Consider the following 14,478-nt stretch of genomic DNA (forward strand, 5'->3'; position numbering starts at 1 on the left):
TGTGGGGGGGCATCATACTGCGTGTGAGGAACTGTGGGGGGGCATCATACTGCGTGTGAGGAACTGTGGAGGGGCATCATACTGCGTGTGAGGAACTGTGGAGGGGCATCATACTGCGTGTGAGGAACTGTGGGGGGGCATCATACTGCGTGTGAGGAACTGTGGGGGGGCATCATACTGCGTGTGAGGAACTGTGGGGGGGCATCATACTGCGTGTGAGGAACATCATCCTGTGTAAGGAACTGTGGGGGGGCATCATACTGCGTGTGAGGAACTGTGGGGGGGCATCATCCTGTGTAAGGAACTGTGGGGGGCATCATGCTGCGTGTGAGGAACTGTGGGGGGGCATCATACTGCGTGTGAGGAACTGTGGGGGGGCATCATACTGCGCGTGAGGAACATCATCCAGTGTAAGGAACTGTGGGGGGCATCATACTGCGTGTGAGGAACTGTGGGGGGGCATCATACTGCGTGTGAGGAACTGTGGGGGGGGCATCATACTGCGTGTGAGGAACATCATCCAGTGTAAGGAACTGTGGGGGGCATCATACTGCGTGTGAGGAACTGTGGGGGGGCATCATACTGCGTGTGAGGAACTGTGGGGGGGGCATCATACTGCGTGTGAGGAACATCATCCAGTGTAAGGAACTGTGGGGGGCATCATACTGCGTGTGAGGAACTGTGGGGGGGCATCATACTGCGTGTGAGGAACTGTGGGGGGGCATCATACTGCGTGTGAGGAACTGTGGGGGGGCATCATACTGCGCGTGAGGAACATCATCCTGTGTGAGGAACTGTGGGGGGCATCATACTGTGTGTGAGGAACTGCAGGGGGCATCAATGTGAGGAACTGTGGAGGGCACCAAAATGTGTGAAAAACTGGGGGGCATCATACTGCGTAGGGGTAAATGTTACTGTGTGGTGGCTGTAGTTGCATTACACTGCGATTGAGGGGGGCAATATACTGTTTGTGGGAGACTGAGTATTGTACTGTGTGTGGGGACATCATACGCTGTAGGGGGGTCTATACGGAATCATACGTGTGGGGGAATGTTCTATGGGGTTGTGGAGGCGGCATACTGCATGTATGGGGTACTATGGGGGCATCATACTGTTCGAGTGGCTGTGAGGAATCTTTTTGTGGGTAGCCTTTTATACTCTTTCTGGGGGATACTGTGGGGGCATCATACTGTATAAAAGAAAACTTTTGGGGCCATGAGAAGATACCACCCTGAGTGGGAGCACTAGTGGATTTCACTAGGAGCAATGTTTCTGTGTGAGTGAAGTTGGGGTACTAGTGAGATATACGGTAAATTGCCGTGGGGTGCGCTAGTCTCCTCTTCACTCTCAGAGCAGGGACTTTCTTCCCTCCACACTGTGGGCCAACCCTGGAGTCATGTAGGCAGGTGCTGGAGACTATGATACAGGTGATTACCTCCACTAGAGCGCCCCTTTAAAGCTCTTATTAACCGTATCCTCAGAGGTGTTTATTACAATGTAGTGGCTGGTAGGAGGTGAGCCCAACATCCATCTAAATTTAATATCTTTTCTCCAGACACACAGAAGGCAATCCCCAGATAACAGTAATGGCAGCAATGCAGAGAACATTCAGTCTGGCAGCCAGTCAGAGCAAAATGAATAAAAGATTACAGCTAAACCGCAGCCATCGTTTACACGGGATATTATATTATTACCATGAATATTTAAGGAGCAACCGAAAATGCAGCTGAAAGCTGAAGCCCCCGGCTCTGAAACAAAGCTGCAAAGACGTAAAGAGAAGTTGTACAAACCTAGCTGCCCACAGCCACCACTAGGGGGGAGCACAAGAACTCGCTGCATACTGGCCTATATACATCCTAATCTCTTGTGCTCCCCCTGGTGGCGGTTGCAGATATCTAGAATGTTATTTAAAGGGATTCTTGTTGATCTGGAGCCTTGCTGACACGTGGCGCGGTGTGTACTCCTCCATTATGAGCAAAACACAAATGTTTTATGTTCACATAGAGGAAGAAAACGGCTTTGTTCAGGAGACAAACGGAATGAAAGAGCTGACGTCTGCTGGCACCTCCTATGCCCTGCAACGTGTGGGCACAAAGACGACATTTACAGGCGCTCACATGTAGACTCCACCGAACAGTCGAATATTGTGTCCGCCGCCTCCTGACACAGTCACCTGCAGCTCTGATAACGGATGGGGAAGTTACAAGGGACGCTGCACCTTTAAATGCGCCTCATCTGTAATCACCCAAAACTTTAGGAATTTGCAGAACTAGTAATTCCATAATATAGTAATCACTCACTACTACCAGCGACAGTATATACAGAGGACTGCAGGGGCCTGCCGAGATCCAGGTGGGGTACATGTCTCCCAGCTTGCTGATGGTTTCCATTGCTCACAGCTCTGGGGTATACTAAAGGATGTAACTCCGGATCAGTATTGTTTTACATGTACAGCAGAATAGTGAGTGCAGCTCTGGGGTACAATACAGGATATAACTCAGGTTCAGTAATGTCATGTGACTGCACCAGCAGAATAGTGAGTGCAGCTCTGGAGTATAATAAAGGATGTAACTCAGGATCAGTAATGTAATGTATGTAGACAGTGACTACAACAGCAGAATAGTGAGTGCAGCTCTGGGGTACAATACAGGATATAACTCAGGATCAGTAATGTCATGTGACTGCACCAGCAGAATAGTGAGTGCGGCTCTGGAGTATAATACAGGATGTAACTCAGGATCAGTAATGTAATCTATGTACACAGTGACTACAACAGCAGAATAGTGAGTGCAGCTCTGGAGTATAATACAGGATGTAACTCAGGATCAGTAATGTATGAGCACAGTGACTGCACCAGCAGAATAGTGAGTGCAGCTCTGGGGTGTAATACACGATGTAACTCAGAATCAGTAATGTAATGTATGTACACAGTGACTACACCAGCAGAATAGTGAGTGCAGCTCTGGGGTATAATACAGGATGTAACTCAGGATCAGTAATGTAATGTATGTGCACAGTGACTGCACCAGCAGAATAGTGAGTGAAGCTCTGGGGTATAATATAGGATGTAACTCGGGATCAGTAATGTATGTACACAGTGACTACACCAGCAGAATAGTGAGTGCAGCTCTGGGGTATAATACAGGATGTAACTCAGGATCAGTAATGTAATGTATGTACACAGTGACTACACCAGCAGAATAGTGAGTGCAGCTCTTCAGTATAATATAGGATGTAATGCATGTATACACTCACTAAGTTCCTCATAATGTAATATTATGGATTTACCATTTACACCATTTTGTTTCTGCCATTAGCCAAACTAAAATTTTACAATTTCCAATCAGAAGCCCTGAAGGAGACCATTTAAGCTCAGGATGTTACGATGCCGCTGGATCCAGTGCTGTAGGGCAGCGGTGTCAACCACGGAGCCATCCTACCGCCCTCGTCTTGTAGAATTAGATGCAGTCAGCCGTACACGACACTAGATGACACTGGGGATGCGCTCGCTTTTTCATGTCACAAGACAAGACCTTCAGAAAAGCCACCGCGAGCTACACGACTTCAGAGCTTCAGATTTGTGTTGTATCATGCACAGAGCGTATAGGGCCATACTATACCGCCATATGCCTCCCATTACAACTTCCATCATATGTCGTGTAACAAAGGGACTTTTTCCTAAAACCCTCATTACCATAGGGCGTCCTATTTTAGGGTCCTTTGTGTAAACAAAAAAGGTGGCTACAAGAAGGGTCATAAGAGCCGGCAAAAAAAAAAAAAAAATGCCACCACCATAAGAAAATGTACTGTACAACGCCACTCTGAGGCAATGCCGACAACCAGAAAACAAATTACACCATAGTGTAAGAAAATAACAGGAAGCGTCCCCATTACAGACCCCCACAATCGGCCTTGCCCCCCCCCCCCCCCCATGTAAAAGAGGCGAGCAGGCAGCATAGTGGAAGACTACATAGTGGCCCGCACACAATGGTTGGCACGGCGCGGCCGCTTTCTGCAGACAATGAGCTTCTTGTTCGGCCATTCACAAGTATAAATATTATGGTTTCAATCACCGGATCACGGAGCTGAAGCCCCTAAAACTAGGACCCTGGGTGTTACAAAATGCAGGCTGGAGACGACTCTACAGTCAGTATACGATTATTTCTGTAGGATCAATGGGTAGAGACGCAGCGCCCCCGCTCCCTGGCCTTGGACACGTCATTTATCTTGTTACCAAGGGGATGAATTGCCGGAGACGCAGATTCTTACAATTATTTCACTCCGTTTCCTCTCAATGAATAAAACAAAATGCACGCAACGCGAGCAAGAAGAAAGACCGTCCTCCCTCGCCTGCGTCGTCCTTCGACATACATCTCCCTCCCCCGACCATTTACATCCCTATCCTCCTATTACACCGAGATGCAAACCCCCTGGGCCCCTGCAACCCGCGGGAAACCCGCCTGGGCCCCTGCAACCCGCGGGTAAAAGCCATCCCACCACGTCACGGTGACCCCATTTAGGAAAGTCCAAATCTCGAATGTTAAAACCTTACCATTTGTCAAGTTGCATGAATGTGGATAAGGCCCGAGAACGACTGAAACCAAGTTAGTGGACATGCAGCAAAGGGGGAAGTATATGAATAATGTCCAGCTCAAATAAAAAGCAGAACAAACCTTTTTATGCACAGGATACAAAAACAAAAAAAAACCCCCGAGATGATCTGCAATACAGGTTGGTGTGCATGTAGTGTGCTATAAATGTAGTTCTGCACGGCTACATGCCCACTAGCCGGGTTTCAGTCCTTCTCAGCTCTTATTAACATTACGTCACTTGAGTAAGGTTTATATTACAGCATAGGACCATCCCGAAAAGGGTCACCTTGACGCGGTGGGAAGGCTGTTAACATTTTTTCTATCAAAAAATTATGTTAACTAAGCACCCTATATTTTCACACACTATTGTTGTTTATTCACTGCAGGGTATTTGCTTATTAAGTTTTTATCTTCAGTTTTGTCTACACACCAGGGACTAGGGCGATGCCAGACCCCCTACACTAGGGTGACGTCACACCCCCTATACGCCAGGGACTAGGGCGATGCCAGACTCCCCTATACGCCAGGGACTAGGGAGATGTCAAGCCCCCTATACGCCAGGGACTAGGGCGATGCCAGACCCCCTATACGCCAGGGACTAGGAGCCAGCGGGATGGTCTTGAATATGCCCCGTGGTCACAGATACAGGTTAAAATAATGTTGGAACAGGGAAACAGCATTCCTTCACCGTTCAATCTATGTAAAGACTGACTGTCCCACCAGGACCACTGGGTCATGTGACCTTATCAGGTCATGTGACTAGGTGGTGGTGAAGAGGAGCAGGAAAGATGTGTGTGCTAGAGCCTAATGTCTGCATAGCAGAGCTGAGTGTGTTACGCCTGCACACTGTGGGGGGCATCACACAGTGTAGTGGGCACCTTGGGGGCATCTTACTACATCGGCTTATAGCATGCGTTCCTCTTCCTTATTTTTAAAAGTTCGGAGGTTTGTCGTCACTCAGCTTTCCCAGGATCAGACATAGCCACTTCATTTCTACACGTGGATCCTCCTCACATCACAGGCGATTCAGCCATGATTAACCCTTTCCTACCAGTCTGTACATTAAGCCTGGGCTCCACGTCTGCTCCCTCACCAGTGCCCGTCTCCCCGGGCTCTGGAGGTGGCGCCCCTTCTCTTTGAGATTTGCCAGACTTCTCATTTCCTTTCATGGAAATCAATGAATAAGACTGACGCTGGCAGCGTTACAAATGTTTTGTTGGTGCCTTGTGCCTGCTGCTGTCACGCTGGAAGCATTGGCACTGCCCGCCGCCCTCCTGAAGAGCTGACACTAAGGAGGAAGGGGCAGAGCACGGGGTCTTGTGCCCCCTCATTAAACATTCCCAAACCTTACTCTGATATTATATGGGGCAGTAAGCAGCGGCACAAGTGGCGGGGGGCATGCGCCAGGAAGCAGGGGGGGGAGATCTGGGAGGGCACAACAAGCCCCCCAGGAAGCAAACTGGAAATGCCCCTGGGAAGGAAAACCGAAAACCCACAGAGACTGAGCAGAGCTTGTTGGGCGCAGTACAGCCAAGTCTGTCGGATGTAGTAGAGTTGAGTGTTGGATATAACAGGGAGCATGTCAAATGTAGTAGAGCAGGGTTGGTCAGATAACGTCACATCATCATACATCGCTACCGGCAGAAAGAATCTTCATCAGTATCTGCTTCTGCTCTGCTACATCTCTACATGTAAGCTCACCCCTCCATGGACCACATGTGCAGATGTAGCAGAGCCAAAATTGTTATTTGGGGTCAGCATCGTCTACATGGAGACCTTGATAGACGCATCCCTGAACACAGGAAAAACTATAGTGGGTACAAAAAGCTTCAGTGGTCCCCAGAGCCTGTGGGGGGGGGCCACATCCCCAGAGCCTGGGGGGGGGGGGCCACATCCCCAGAGCCTGGGGGGGGGGGGCCACATCCCCTCTGCAACTGAAGACCTTATAAATGGCAGATGAGGCTTCAGGTGACACCGCAGCGATATACCCTGCACTGTGTAACGCGCCACTACACGCGCACACGTCTACGACAGCCGTGCACTACACCGTGGATGTGATCGACGTCTCCCTCCGTCCGCACCGTTATATGGATGTCGTACGGAGCCAAAGATGGTGCAGAGCGGCCGGCGGGGGGATGGGAGCTCTATTGTGCGGCACGTAGACTCGACAGCCAGAGAGCAGCGCCGGCCGGGAGGGTTGTGCCGCTGTCACTGCTACGCCACAAAAAAGGAGGAGGGTGCACGACAGACGGGGTCCTCAATGAAGCGCGGCGGGGTCTGCGCTGACGGGAGCCTTATAGCGGCCATCTGAAGAGAAGGAATACCGCTATGTGCGCAGGACGGATGACGGAGCGGACGGATGACGGAGCGGACGGATGACGGAGCGGACGGATGACGGCGAGTTCACCTCTGACAAGAAGAGCTATGGAGGACACACGAGGACTGGACGGACGATGTGAACGGAGCGCCGCCGCTAGCTCAGACCCCCCACCTCTGCTCCGCGGGGTTCCCCAGGGGAGTATCGGAGCAGGTGGGACAGTGACCGGCAGGCGGCCGGGCGGGGCGTGGGGGTCTCGGCGGGGGAGGGGCGCGGACATCACATACCTGCGCTCTTCTCTTTCGTCGTCACGCTCCGCATTGTCGGCGGAGGTCTCGTCTCGATTCTTAGGTTTTTTTCTTTTTAGATTTATTTTTCGCAACAAATAAAAAATATATTGTCTTTTTTTTTTTTTTAGAAAAAAAGAAAATTATAATGATTAAAAAAAAAAATAAAACGACAGAGAGACCCTCGGGGAGCGGGGGAGGGGGCTCAGAAACAATCCACAAAGCACTTGAAGGTGAGTCGGAAGAACCGCATTGATGAAGATTCAGAACGTGTGAATGAAGCGTCAGCAAGCGGCCAGCTGCCGGGAGAGCGCGGTCACGGTTGGGAAGAGCGGCGGAAAGTGCGGGAGATCTCCATCACACGGCGGCCACCGGCGGACTGAGCACCGGCTCCAAAGAGCGCGCAGAAATACGGGATGCGCGGCCCCGCCCACAACGCCTGTGATTGGCTGGAGCCTCAGCTGCTGCTGGAGAAGCATCAACACATGCACCTGCTGAGCGGCACTGACACTGGGGGCACAGCACTGAGACTGGGGGCTCCAGAGGATCATATAGAAGGAGCAACGTCATGTGTCAGGGACAACACAAGTAGTACAGGATCAGTAATGTAATGTATGTACACAGTGACTGCACCAGCAGAATAGTGAGTGCAGCTCTGGAGTATAATACAGGATGTAACTCAGGATCAGTAATGTATGTACACAGTGACTGCACCAGGAGAATAGTGAGTGCAGCTCTGGAGTATAATACAGGATGTAACTCAGGGTCAGTAATGTAATGTATGTACACAGTGACTGCACCAGCAGAATAGTGAGTGCAGCTCTGGAGGATAATACAGGATGTAACTCAGGGTCAGTAATGTAATGTATGTACACAGTGACTGCACCAGCAGAATAGTGAGTGCAGCTCTGGAGTATAATACAGGAGGTAACTCAGGATCAGTAATGTAATGTATGTACACAGTGACTGCACCAGCAGAATAGTGAGTGCAGCTCTGGAATATAATACAGGATGTAACTCAGGATCAGTAATGTAATGTATGTACACAGTGACTGCACCAGCACAATAGTGAGTGCAGCTCTGGAGTATAATACAGGATGTAACTCAGGATCAGTAATGTATGTACACAGTGACTGCACCAGGAGAATAGTGAGTGCAGCTCTGGAGTATAATACAGGATGTAACTCAGGGTCAGTAATGTAATGTATGTACACAGTGACTGCACCAGCAGAATAGTGAGTGCAGCTCTGGAGTATAATACAGGATGTAACTCAGGGTCAGTAATGTAATGTATGTACACAGTGACTGCACCAGCAGAATAGTGAGTGCAGCTCTGGAGTATAATACAGGAGGTAACTCAGGATCAGTAATGTAATGTATGTACACAGTGACTGCACCAGCAGAATAGTGAGTGCAGCTCTGGAGTATAATACAGGATGTAACTCAGGATCAGTAATGTAATGTACACAGTGACTGCACCAGCAGAATAGTGAGTGCAGCTCTGGAGTATAATACAGGATGTAACTCAGGATCAGTAATGTATGTACACAGTGACTGCACCAGGAGAATAGTGAGTGCAGCTCTGGAGTATAATACAGGATGTAACTCAGGGTCAGTAATGTAATGTATGTACACAGTGACTGCACCAGCAGAATAGTGAGTGCAGCTCTGGAGTATAATACAGGATGTAACTCAGGGTCAGTAATGTAATGTATGTACACAGTGACTGCACCAGCAGAATAGTGAGTGCAGCTCTGGAGTATAATACAGGAGGTAACTCAGGATCAGTAATGTAATGTATGTACACAGTGACTGCACCAGCAGAATAGTGAGTGCAGCTCTGGAGTATAATACAGGATGTAACTCAGGATCAGTAATGTAATGTACACAGTGACTGCACCAGCAGAATAGTGAGTGCAGCTCTGGAGTATAATACAGGATGTAACTCAGGATCAGTAATGTATGTACACAGTGACTGCACCAGGAGAATAGTGAGTGCAGCTCTGGAGTATAATACAGGATGTAACTCAGGGTCAGTAATGTAATGTATGTACACAGTGACTGCACCAGCAGAATAGTGAGTGCAGCTCTGGAGTATAATACAGGATGTAACTCAGGGTCAGTAATGTAATGTATGTACACAGTGACTGCACCAGCAGAATAGTGAGTGCAGCTCTGGAGTATAATACAGGAGGTAACTCAGGATCAGTAATGTAATGTATGTACACAGTGACTGCACCAGCAGAATAGTGAGTGCAGCTCTGGAGTATAATACAGGATGTAACTCAGGATCAGTAATGTAATGTACACAGTGACTGCACCAGCAGAATAGTGAGTGCAGCTCTGGAGTATAATACAGGATGTAACTCAGGGTCAGTAATGTAATGTATGTACACAGTGACTGCACCAGCAGAATAGTGAGTGCAGCTCTGGAGTATAATACAGGATGTAACTCAGGATCAGTAATGTAATGTACACAGTGACTGCACCAGCAGAATAGTGAGTGCAGCTCTGGAGTATAATACAGGATGTAACTCAGGATCAGTAATGTAATGTATGTACACAGTGACTGCACCAGCAGAATAGTGAGTGCAGCTCTGGAGTATAATACAGGATGTAACTCAGGATCAGTAATGTAATGTATGTACACAGTGACTGCACCAGCAGAATAGTGAGTGCAGCTCTGGAGTATAATACAGGAGGTAACTCAGGATCAGTAATGTAATGTATGTACACAGTGACTGCACCAGCAGAATAGTGAGTGCAGCTCTGGAGTATAATACAGGATGTAACTCAGGATCAGTAATGTATGTACACAGTGACTGCACCAGCAGAATAGTGAGTGCAGCTCTGGGGTATAATACAGGATGTAACTCAGGATCAGTAATGTATGTACACAGTGACTGCACCAGCAGAATAGTGAGTGCAGCTCTGGGGTATAATACAGGATGTAACTCAGGATCAGTAATGTAATGTATGTACACAGTGACTGCACCAGCAGAATAGTGAGTGCAGCTCTGGGGTATAATACAGGATGTAACTCAGGATCAGTAATGTAATGTATGTACACAGTGACTGCACCAGCAGAATAGTGAGTGCAGCTCTGGAGTATAATACAGGATGTAACTCAGGATCAGTAATGTATGTACACAGTGACTGCACCAGCAGAATAGTGAGTGCAGCTCTGGGGTATAATACAGGATGTAACTCAGGATCAGTAATGTATGTACACAGTGACTGCACCAGCAGAATAGTGAGTGCAGCTCTGGGGTATAATACAGGATGTAACTCAGGATCAGTAATGTATGTACACAGTGACTGCACCAGCAGAATAGTGAGTGCAGCTCTGGGGTATAATACAGGATGTAACTCAGGATCAGTAATGTAATGTATGTACACTGTGACTGCACCAGCAGAATAGTGAGTGCAGCTCTGGAGTATAATACAGGATGTAACTCAGGATCAGTAATGTATGTACACAGTGACTGCACCAGCAGAATAGTGAGTGCTGCTGTGGGGCATAATACAAATATGACAAGGTAGCAGAGCTGGGTATGTCAGGAGGCACTGTATAGGAGTGGAGCGGTATTGGTCGTCACCTGAGCTGGTCTATAAGGCCATCACATGAGAGGTATAATTCGGGGCAAAAGGATGAAGCAGCTTTTGACGCTGGATCCAGCAGAGTGAGAATTGGTTTTTGTTCATTGAGTAAAGTGATAAGTGTAAAAATAACTTACTGTTCTTTCCCTATGACTGCAGTACCCATCGTTAGGGCTGGGTGGGTCGTAGTGAGACTATAAAATGATACCTGACTTGTAATAATCCGCTGTGTCAGGGCTGAGGAGCCGAGCATCACCACCATATGCAGATTAGCCTGGTAGTGCACTGGGGGCGTGGCGCTGCACTTTTAGGGTATGGATACTCCCCTACACACTTCCAGGTTAATTAGCGCTGGCACAGCAGATTACTACAACGTGGGCATCGATTTTATTGCTGTACTACTACGACCTATGCAGTCCATGACAAGGAAAGCATCCTGCACCCCCCCAAACTCCAGCCTCAGACTGCAATAAAAAACCCAATTTTTTGCACGGAAGAAAGCGGCCATGTTGTTCTAATATCATTTTAACAGCCGATTCCCTTTTTAAAGGAGAAGCGTTCTTTAAAACAAGGACTGTTATAACTGGGAGGTGATGTTTGCTGTTCCCGGATCCCAGATGTTCTGTGGATATTTGGAATGGACGGATATTTCCTTCATAGTATTCAGAGAATAATATTTACACGAGTGATCGGTCTCGATCGTCCGGGGATGATGGGAATGTGCGCCGCTCTCCGGGATTTGGCTCGTCTCCAGCTTGGAGTATGAGCTGTATAAAGTCTAAGCTTCTTACCGTGGATCGGACAACGAAATCCACTTGCTCCAAATATCCGCGTTGGGGAATTTTGACTCCTTCCTGTCAGAACAGGGCTACAGTGTTATTGCCACACTTTTTGGGGAGCAAGAGTGGCAACCTGTGCAGTAATCATGCTCAGAGTAGTGTCGCTTGACCAAGTTCTTGAGCATTTTCCACCTCCCCGAGCTGCAGTTGTGCCGGCATCTTTTCCAGCAGCTGCCACCTTGTTCCCGCTGCAGTAAAACGCAGCCTTGGTCCTTTTCTTGCAGGGAGAGCAGACAGGCTTGTGGCGCAGGGCTGTCCCCCCCAAAACCTAGAAAATGCTTTTCATATATTTGATGGTTTCCTTGAGTTACAATAGTTGCTCACAGTCTCAGTCTGCAATCTTAGTTTTCAGAACCACTGATGTGCAGTTTTTAACCTGCTCCTAGTTGCAGATTTTTCCTATGAGGACATGTACTTTCCAGTATTACATGCTGTATGTGATGTGCCTACACCTAGGATGCTGCGTTCTTCACTAGCGCTCGTGTATCAGCACAGCTTCATTCCTGTTCAGCTTCATTCACCCATCTGTTGATCCTATTGAGCGGTTAACTTTCCTTTCCTGCATTCTGGGGGAAAAAAGCAGCCTGTGTCCACCTGCTCTGCAGGTTTGCCCTGCGGGTGCTTTCCTTTCTATCTACAGCGTTTATGATCTGCCCTCCTCGCTACCTTGGATGCTCCCCCCCCCTCTATCTACAGCCTTTATGATCTGCCCTCCTCGCTACCTTGGATGCTCCCCCCCCCCCCCTCTATCTACAGCCTTTATGATCTGCCCTCCTCGCTACCTTGGATGCTCCCCCCCCTTCTACCTACAGCCTTTATGATCTGCCCTCCTCGCTACCTTGGATGCTTCCCCCCCCTTCTACCTACAGCCTTTATGATCTGCCCTCCTCGCTACCTTGGATGCTCCCCCCCCCCCCCTTCTACCTACAGCCTTTATGATCTGCCCTCCTCGCTACCTTGGATGCTTCCCCCCCTTCTATCTACAGCCTTTATGATCTGCCCTCCTCAGTACCTTGGATGCTCTCCCCCATCTACAGCGTTTATGTTCTGCACTTCTCGCTAACTTGGATGCTTCCCCCCCATCTATCTACAGCCTTTAGGATCTGCCCTCCTGGATAACTTGGATGCTGCCCCTTTTATACACTCTAGTCTATGTGCATCCTTTTCATTCCACCATTTTAACAGCAACACACAGAAGTAAAGAGGAAAGTGGAGCTATGGCCTGATACCATGTGTCGTCAGATCTGAGGTGTGAGCTGGAGACGGTTCCAATTTGTTTTGGAAAGATGGTTTACAATGGAGTCAAGGCTAGGCTCCTGACCAAGAAGCTATTAAAAACAAAAAACAAAAACAAAGATACATATTGATTTAATCAGAGAAACACTAGAGTGAAATTCTTCCCTATGACTGGCATCCAACTGGAAAGGCCAATGGGAGGAGCACTGAGGGGGAGGAGCTAGTTATCACTCAGCTGTCCTTTTCAGCTGAAGTCTGATGCAACCCCAAAGCTTCATCCAAGGCAAGAAAAAATGGCTTATTTCAGCTGCACAGTTAAAATGAAAGTGGATATGCTGCAATACCCCCCCAATACCTGCGTAGAAGTTTGGCGCCATTTTAAGGAATGCGGCCATGTTTTTCTAAATATGGAAAATCCCTCTAAAACAAGGAAAGTTCCAATTCTGCCGCTTACCCACAAAACTGTGTGACCGTTCGGGAGAAGTTTATAACTAATCGAACTTATATAAAAATTTCACAAAGCCAAGAGGCAGCTATTTGCTATGGACGTATTCTCCCAGGCGACTCATATATAATAGACAGCATCCAGGCCGCGTCAAAAGGACGAGCGGAGCAGACAACTGCGCCAATGACGGGACAGACATATAAAAAAAAAAAAAAAAAAAAAAAAAATCAGACATACCGGGTGGATTTTCTCATTTAATAATATGATACATATGAATAAAGTAAAACGCAGCGATACCACAGAGAGCGGAGGACGGGATCCACGCGACGGAGGCAAATGATGCAGTCAGGGAGGTTACTCCTAAATTACACAACCATTGCGGAAAGCTGTACATATTGCAAGCGGAACGACTCTCTCCCCCCCCTCCCCAAAAAAACAAAACAAAAAAAACAAAAAAAAAAAAAAGATGTCCAACAAACCTCAGGAAGGAGGAAAGGTAACAAAAAGGGGCTCCTGGGTGCTCGTCCTCCACGTAGCGGCACAGGACCGTCTCGAGCTTCTGACACTGAAGGTTTCAAGAACTCAAGAGAATAATCTGACATGGGACATACTTACATGAACGCCGAAAAAGAAACCACAGCAACGCTTTAATCACCCCCCCCCCCACCCAAAGAGAAAAAAAGAAACCCAAACAATAAAAATATTCAACAGGTATATACAATCAGCGAAGAGGAGAAACTTCTTCCTTTGTCGTTTAAAACTTCCTTTAATCAACGTCTTCCATGTTACTGTACGACGGGGCCGGCTCAGACTGATGGGGGAAGAGGTCGGAAACGGCCGCGGCAGCCACCTGTGCGTTGTCCTCCGCAGTTAGGTTTGGACTGTATGCCATTTGGTTGACCCCCTACGGGAAAAAAAGGAGAATAGGTTAAAAACAGATAGAGGGTCACTGTTTATGGGAATGCAGATGCGAACAGAGGCCTGAAGGGGGCGCTGCATGACAAAAGTACTCACCCATCACCCAAGAGGCACTTTGTGTGTCACGCGCTCTGCCCTTTTTAGGGATTATGGAGGACTCACAACCTGAACCCGTCCCCATTGATCACTTTTTTTTTTTTTTTTTTACACACTTTTTACAAATGTTTTTGTTTTTTATTTTATA

At 48.0% G+C, this 14,478-nt stretch overlaps 2 protein-coding genes across 3 annotated transcripts in view; both read right to left on the bottom strand.

Moving 5' to 3' along the window:
* Positions 1-7,590, bottom strand: part of LOC141084728 (sodium- and chloride-dependent creatine transporter 1-like) — a 62,814-nt gene extending 55,224 nt beyond the window's left edge. Inside the window, exon 1 of one of the 2 annotated variants that reach the window (XM_073569601.1) lies at positions 7,197-7,590. In XM_073569601.1, the coding sequence (XP_073425702.1) occupies positions 7,197-7,230 (34 nt within the window). In that variant the 5' untranslated portion in view covers positions 7,231-7,590. The remainder of the gene's footprint in view (positions 1-7,196) is intronic. The other variant, XM_073569599.1, reaches the window with a different exon arrangement.
* A 5,967-nt stretch (positions 7,591-13,557) lies between these two features.
* The window catches only part of USP19 (ubiquitin specific peptidase 19), a 46,788-nt gene continuing 45,867 nt past the window's right edge, over positions 13,558-14,478 (bottom strand). Inside the window, exon 26 of the mRNA XM_073569611.1 lies at positions 13,558-14,220. Within this exon, the coding sequence (XP_073425712.1) occupies positions 14,083-14,220 (138 nt within the window). The 3' untranslated portion in view covers positions 13,558-14,082. The remainder of the gene's footprint in view (positions 14,221-14,478) is intronic.

Source organism: Dendrobates tinctorius, unplaced genomic scaffold (genome assembly GCF_039654945.1).
Source record: "Dendrobates tinctorius isolate UK_male_01 unplaced genomic scaffold, ASM3965494v1 ptg000027l, whole genome shotgun sequence".
In the NCBI taxonomy this organism is placed as follows: Eukaryota; Metazoa; Chordata; class Amphibia; order Anura; family Dendrobatidae; genus Dendrobates; species Dendrobates tinctorius.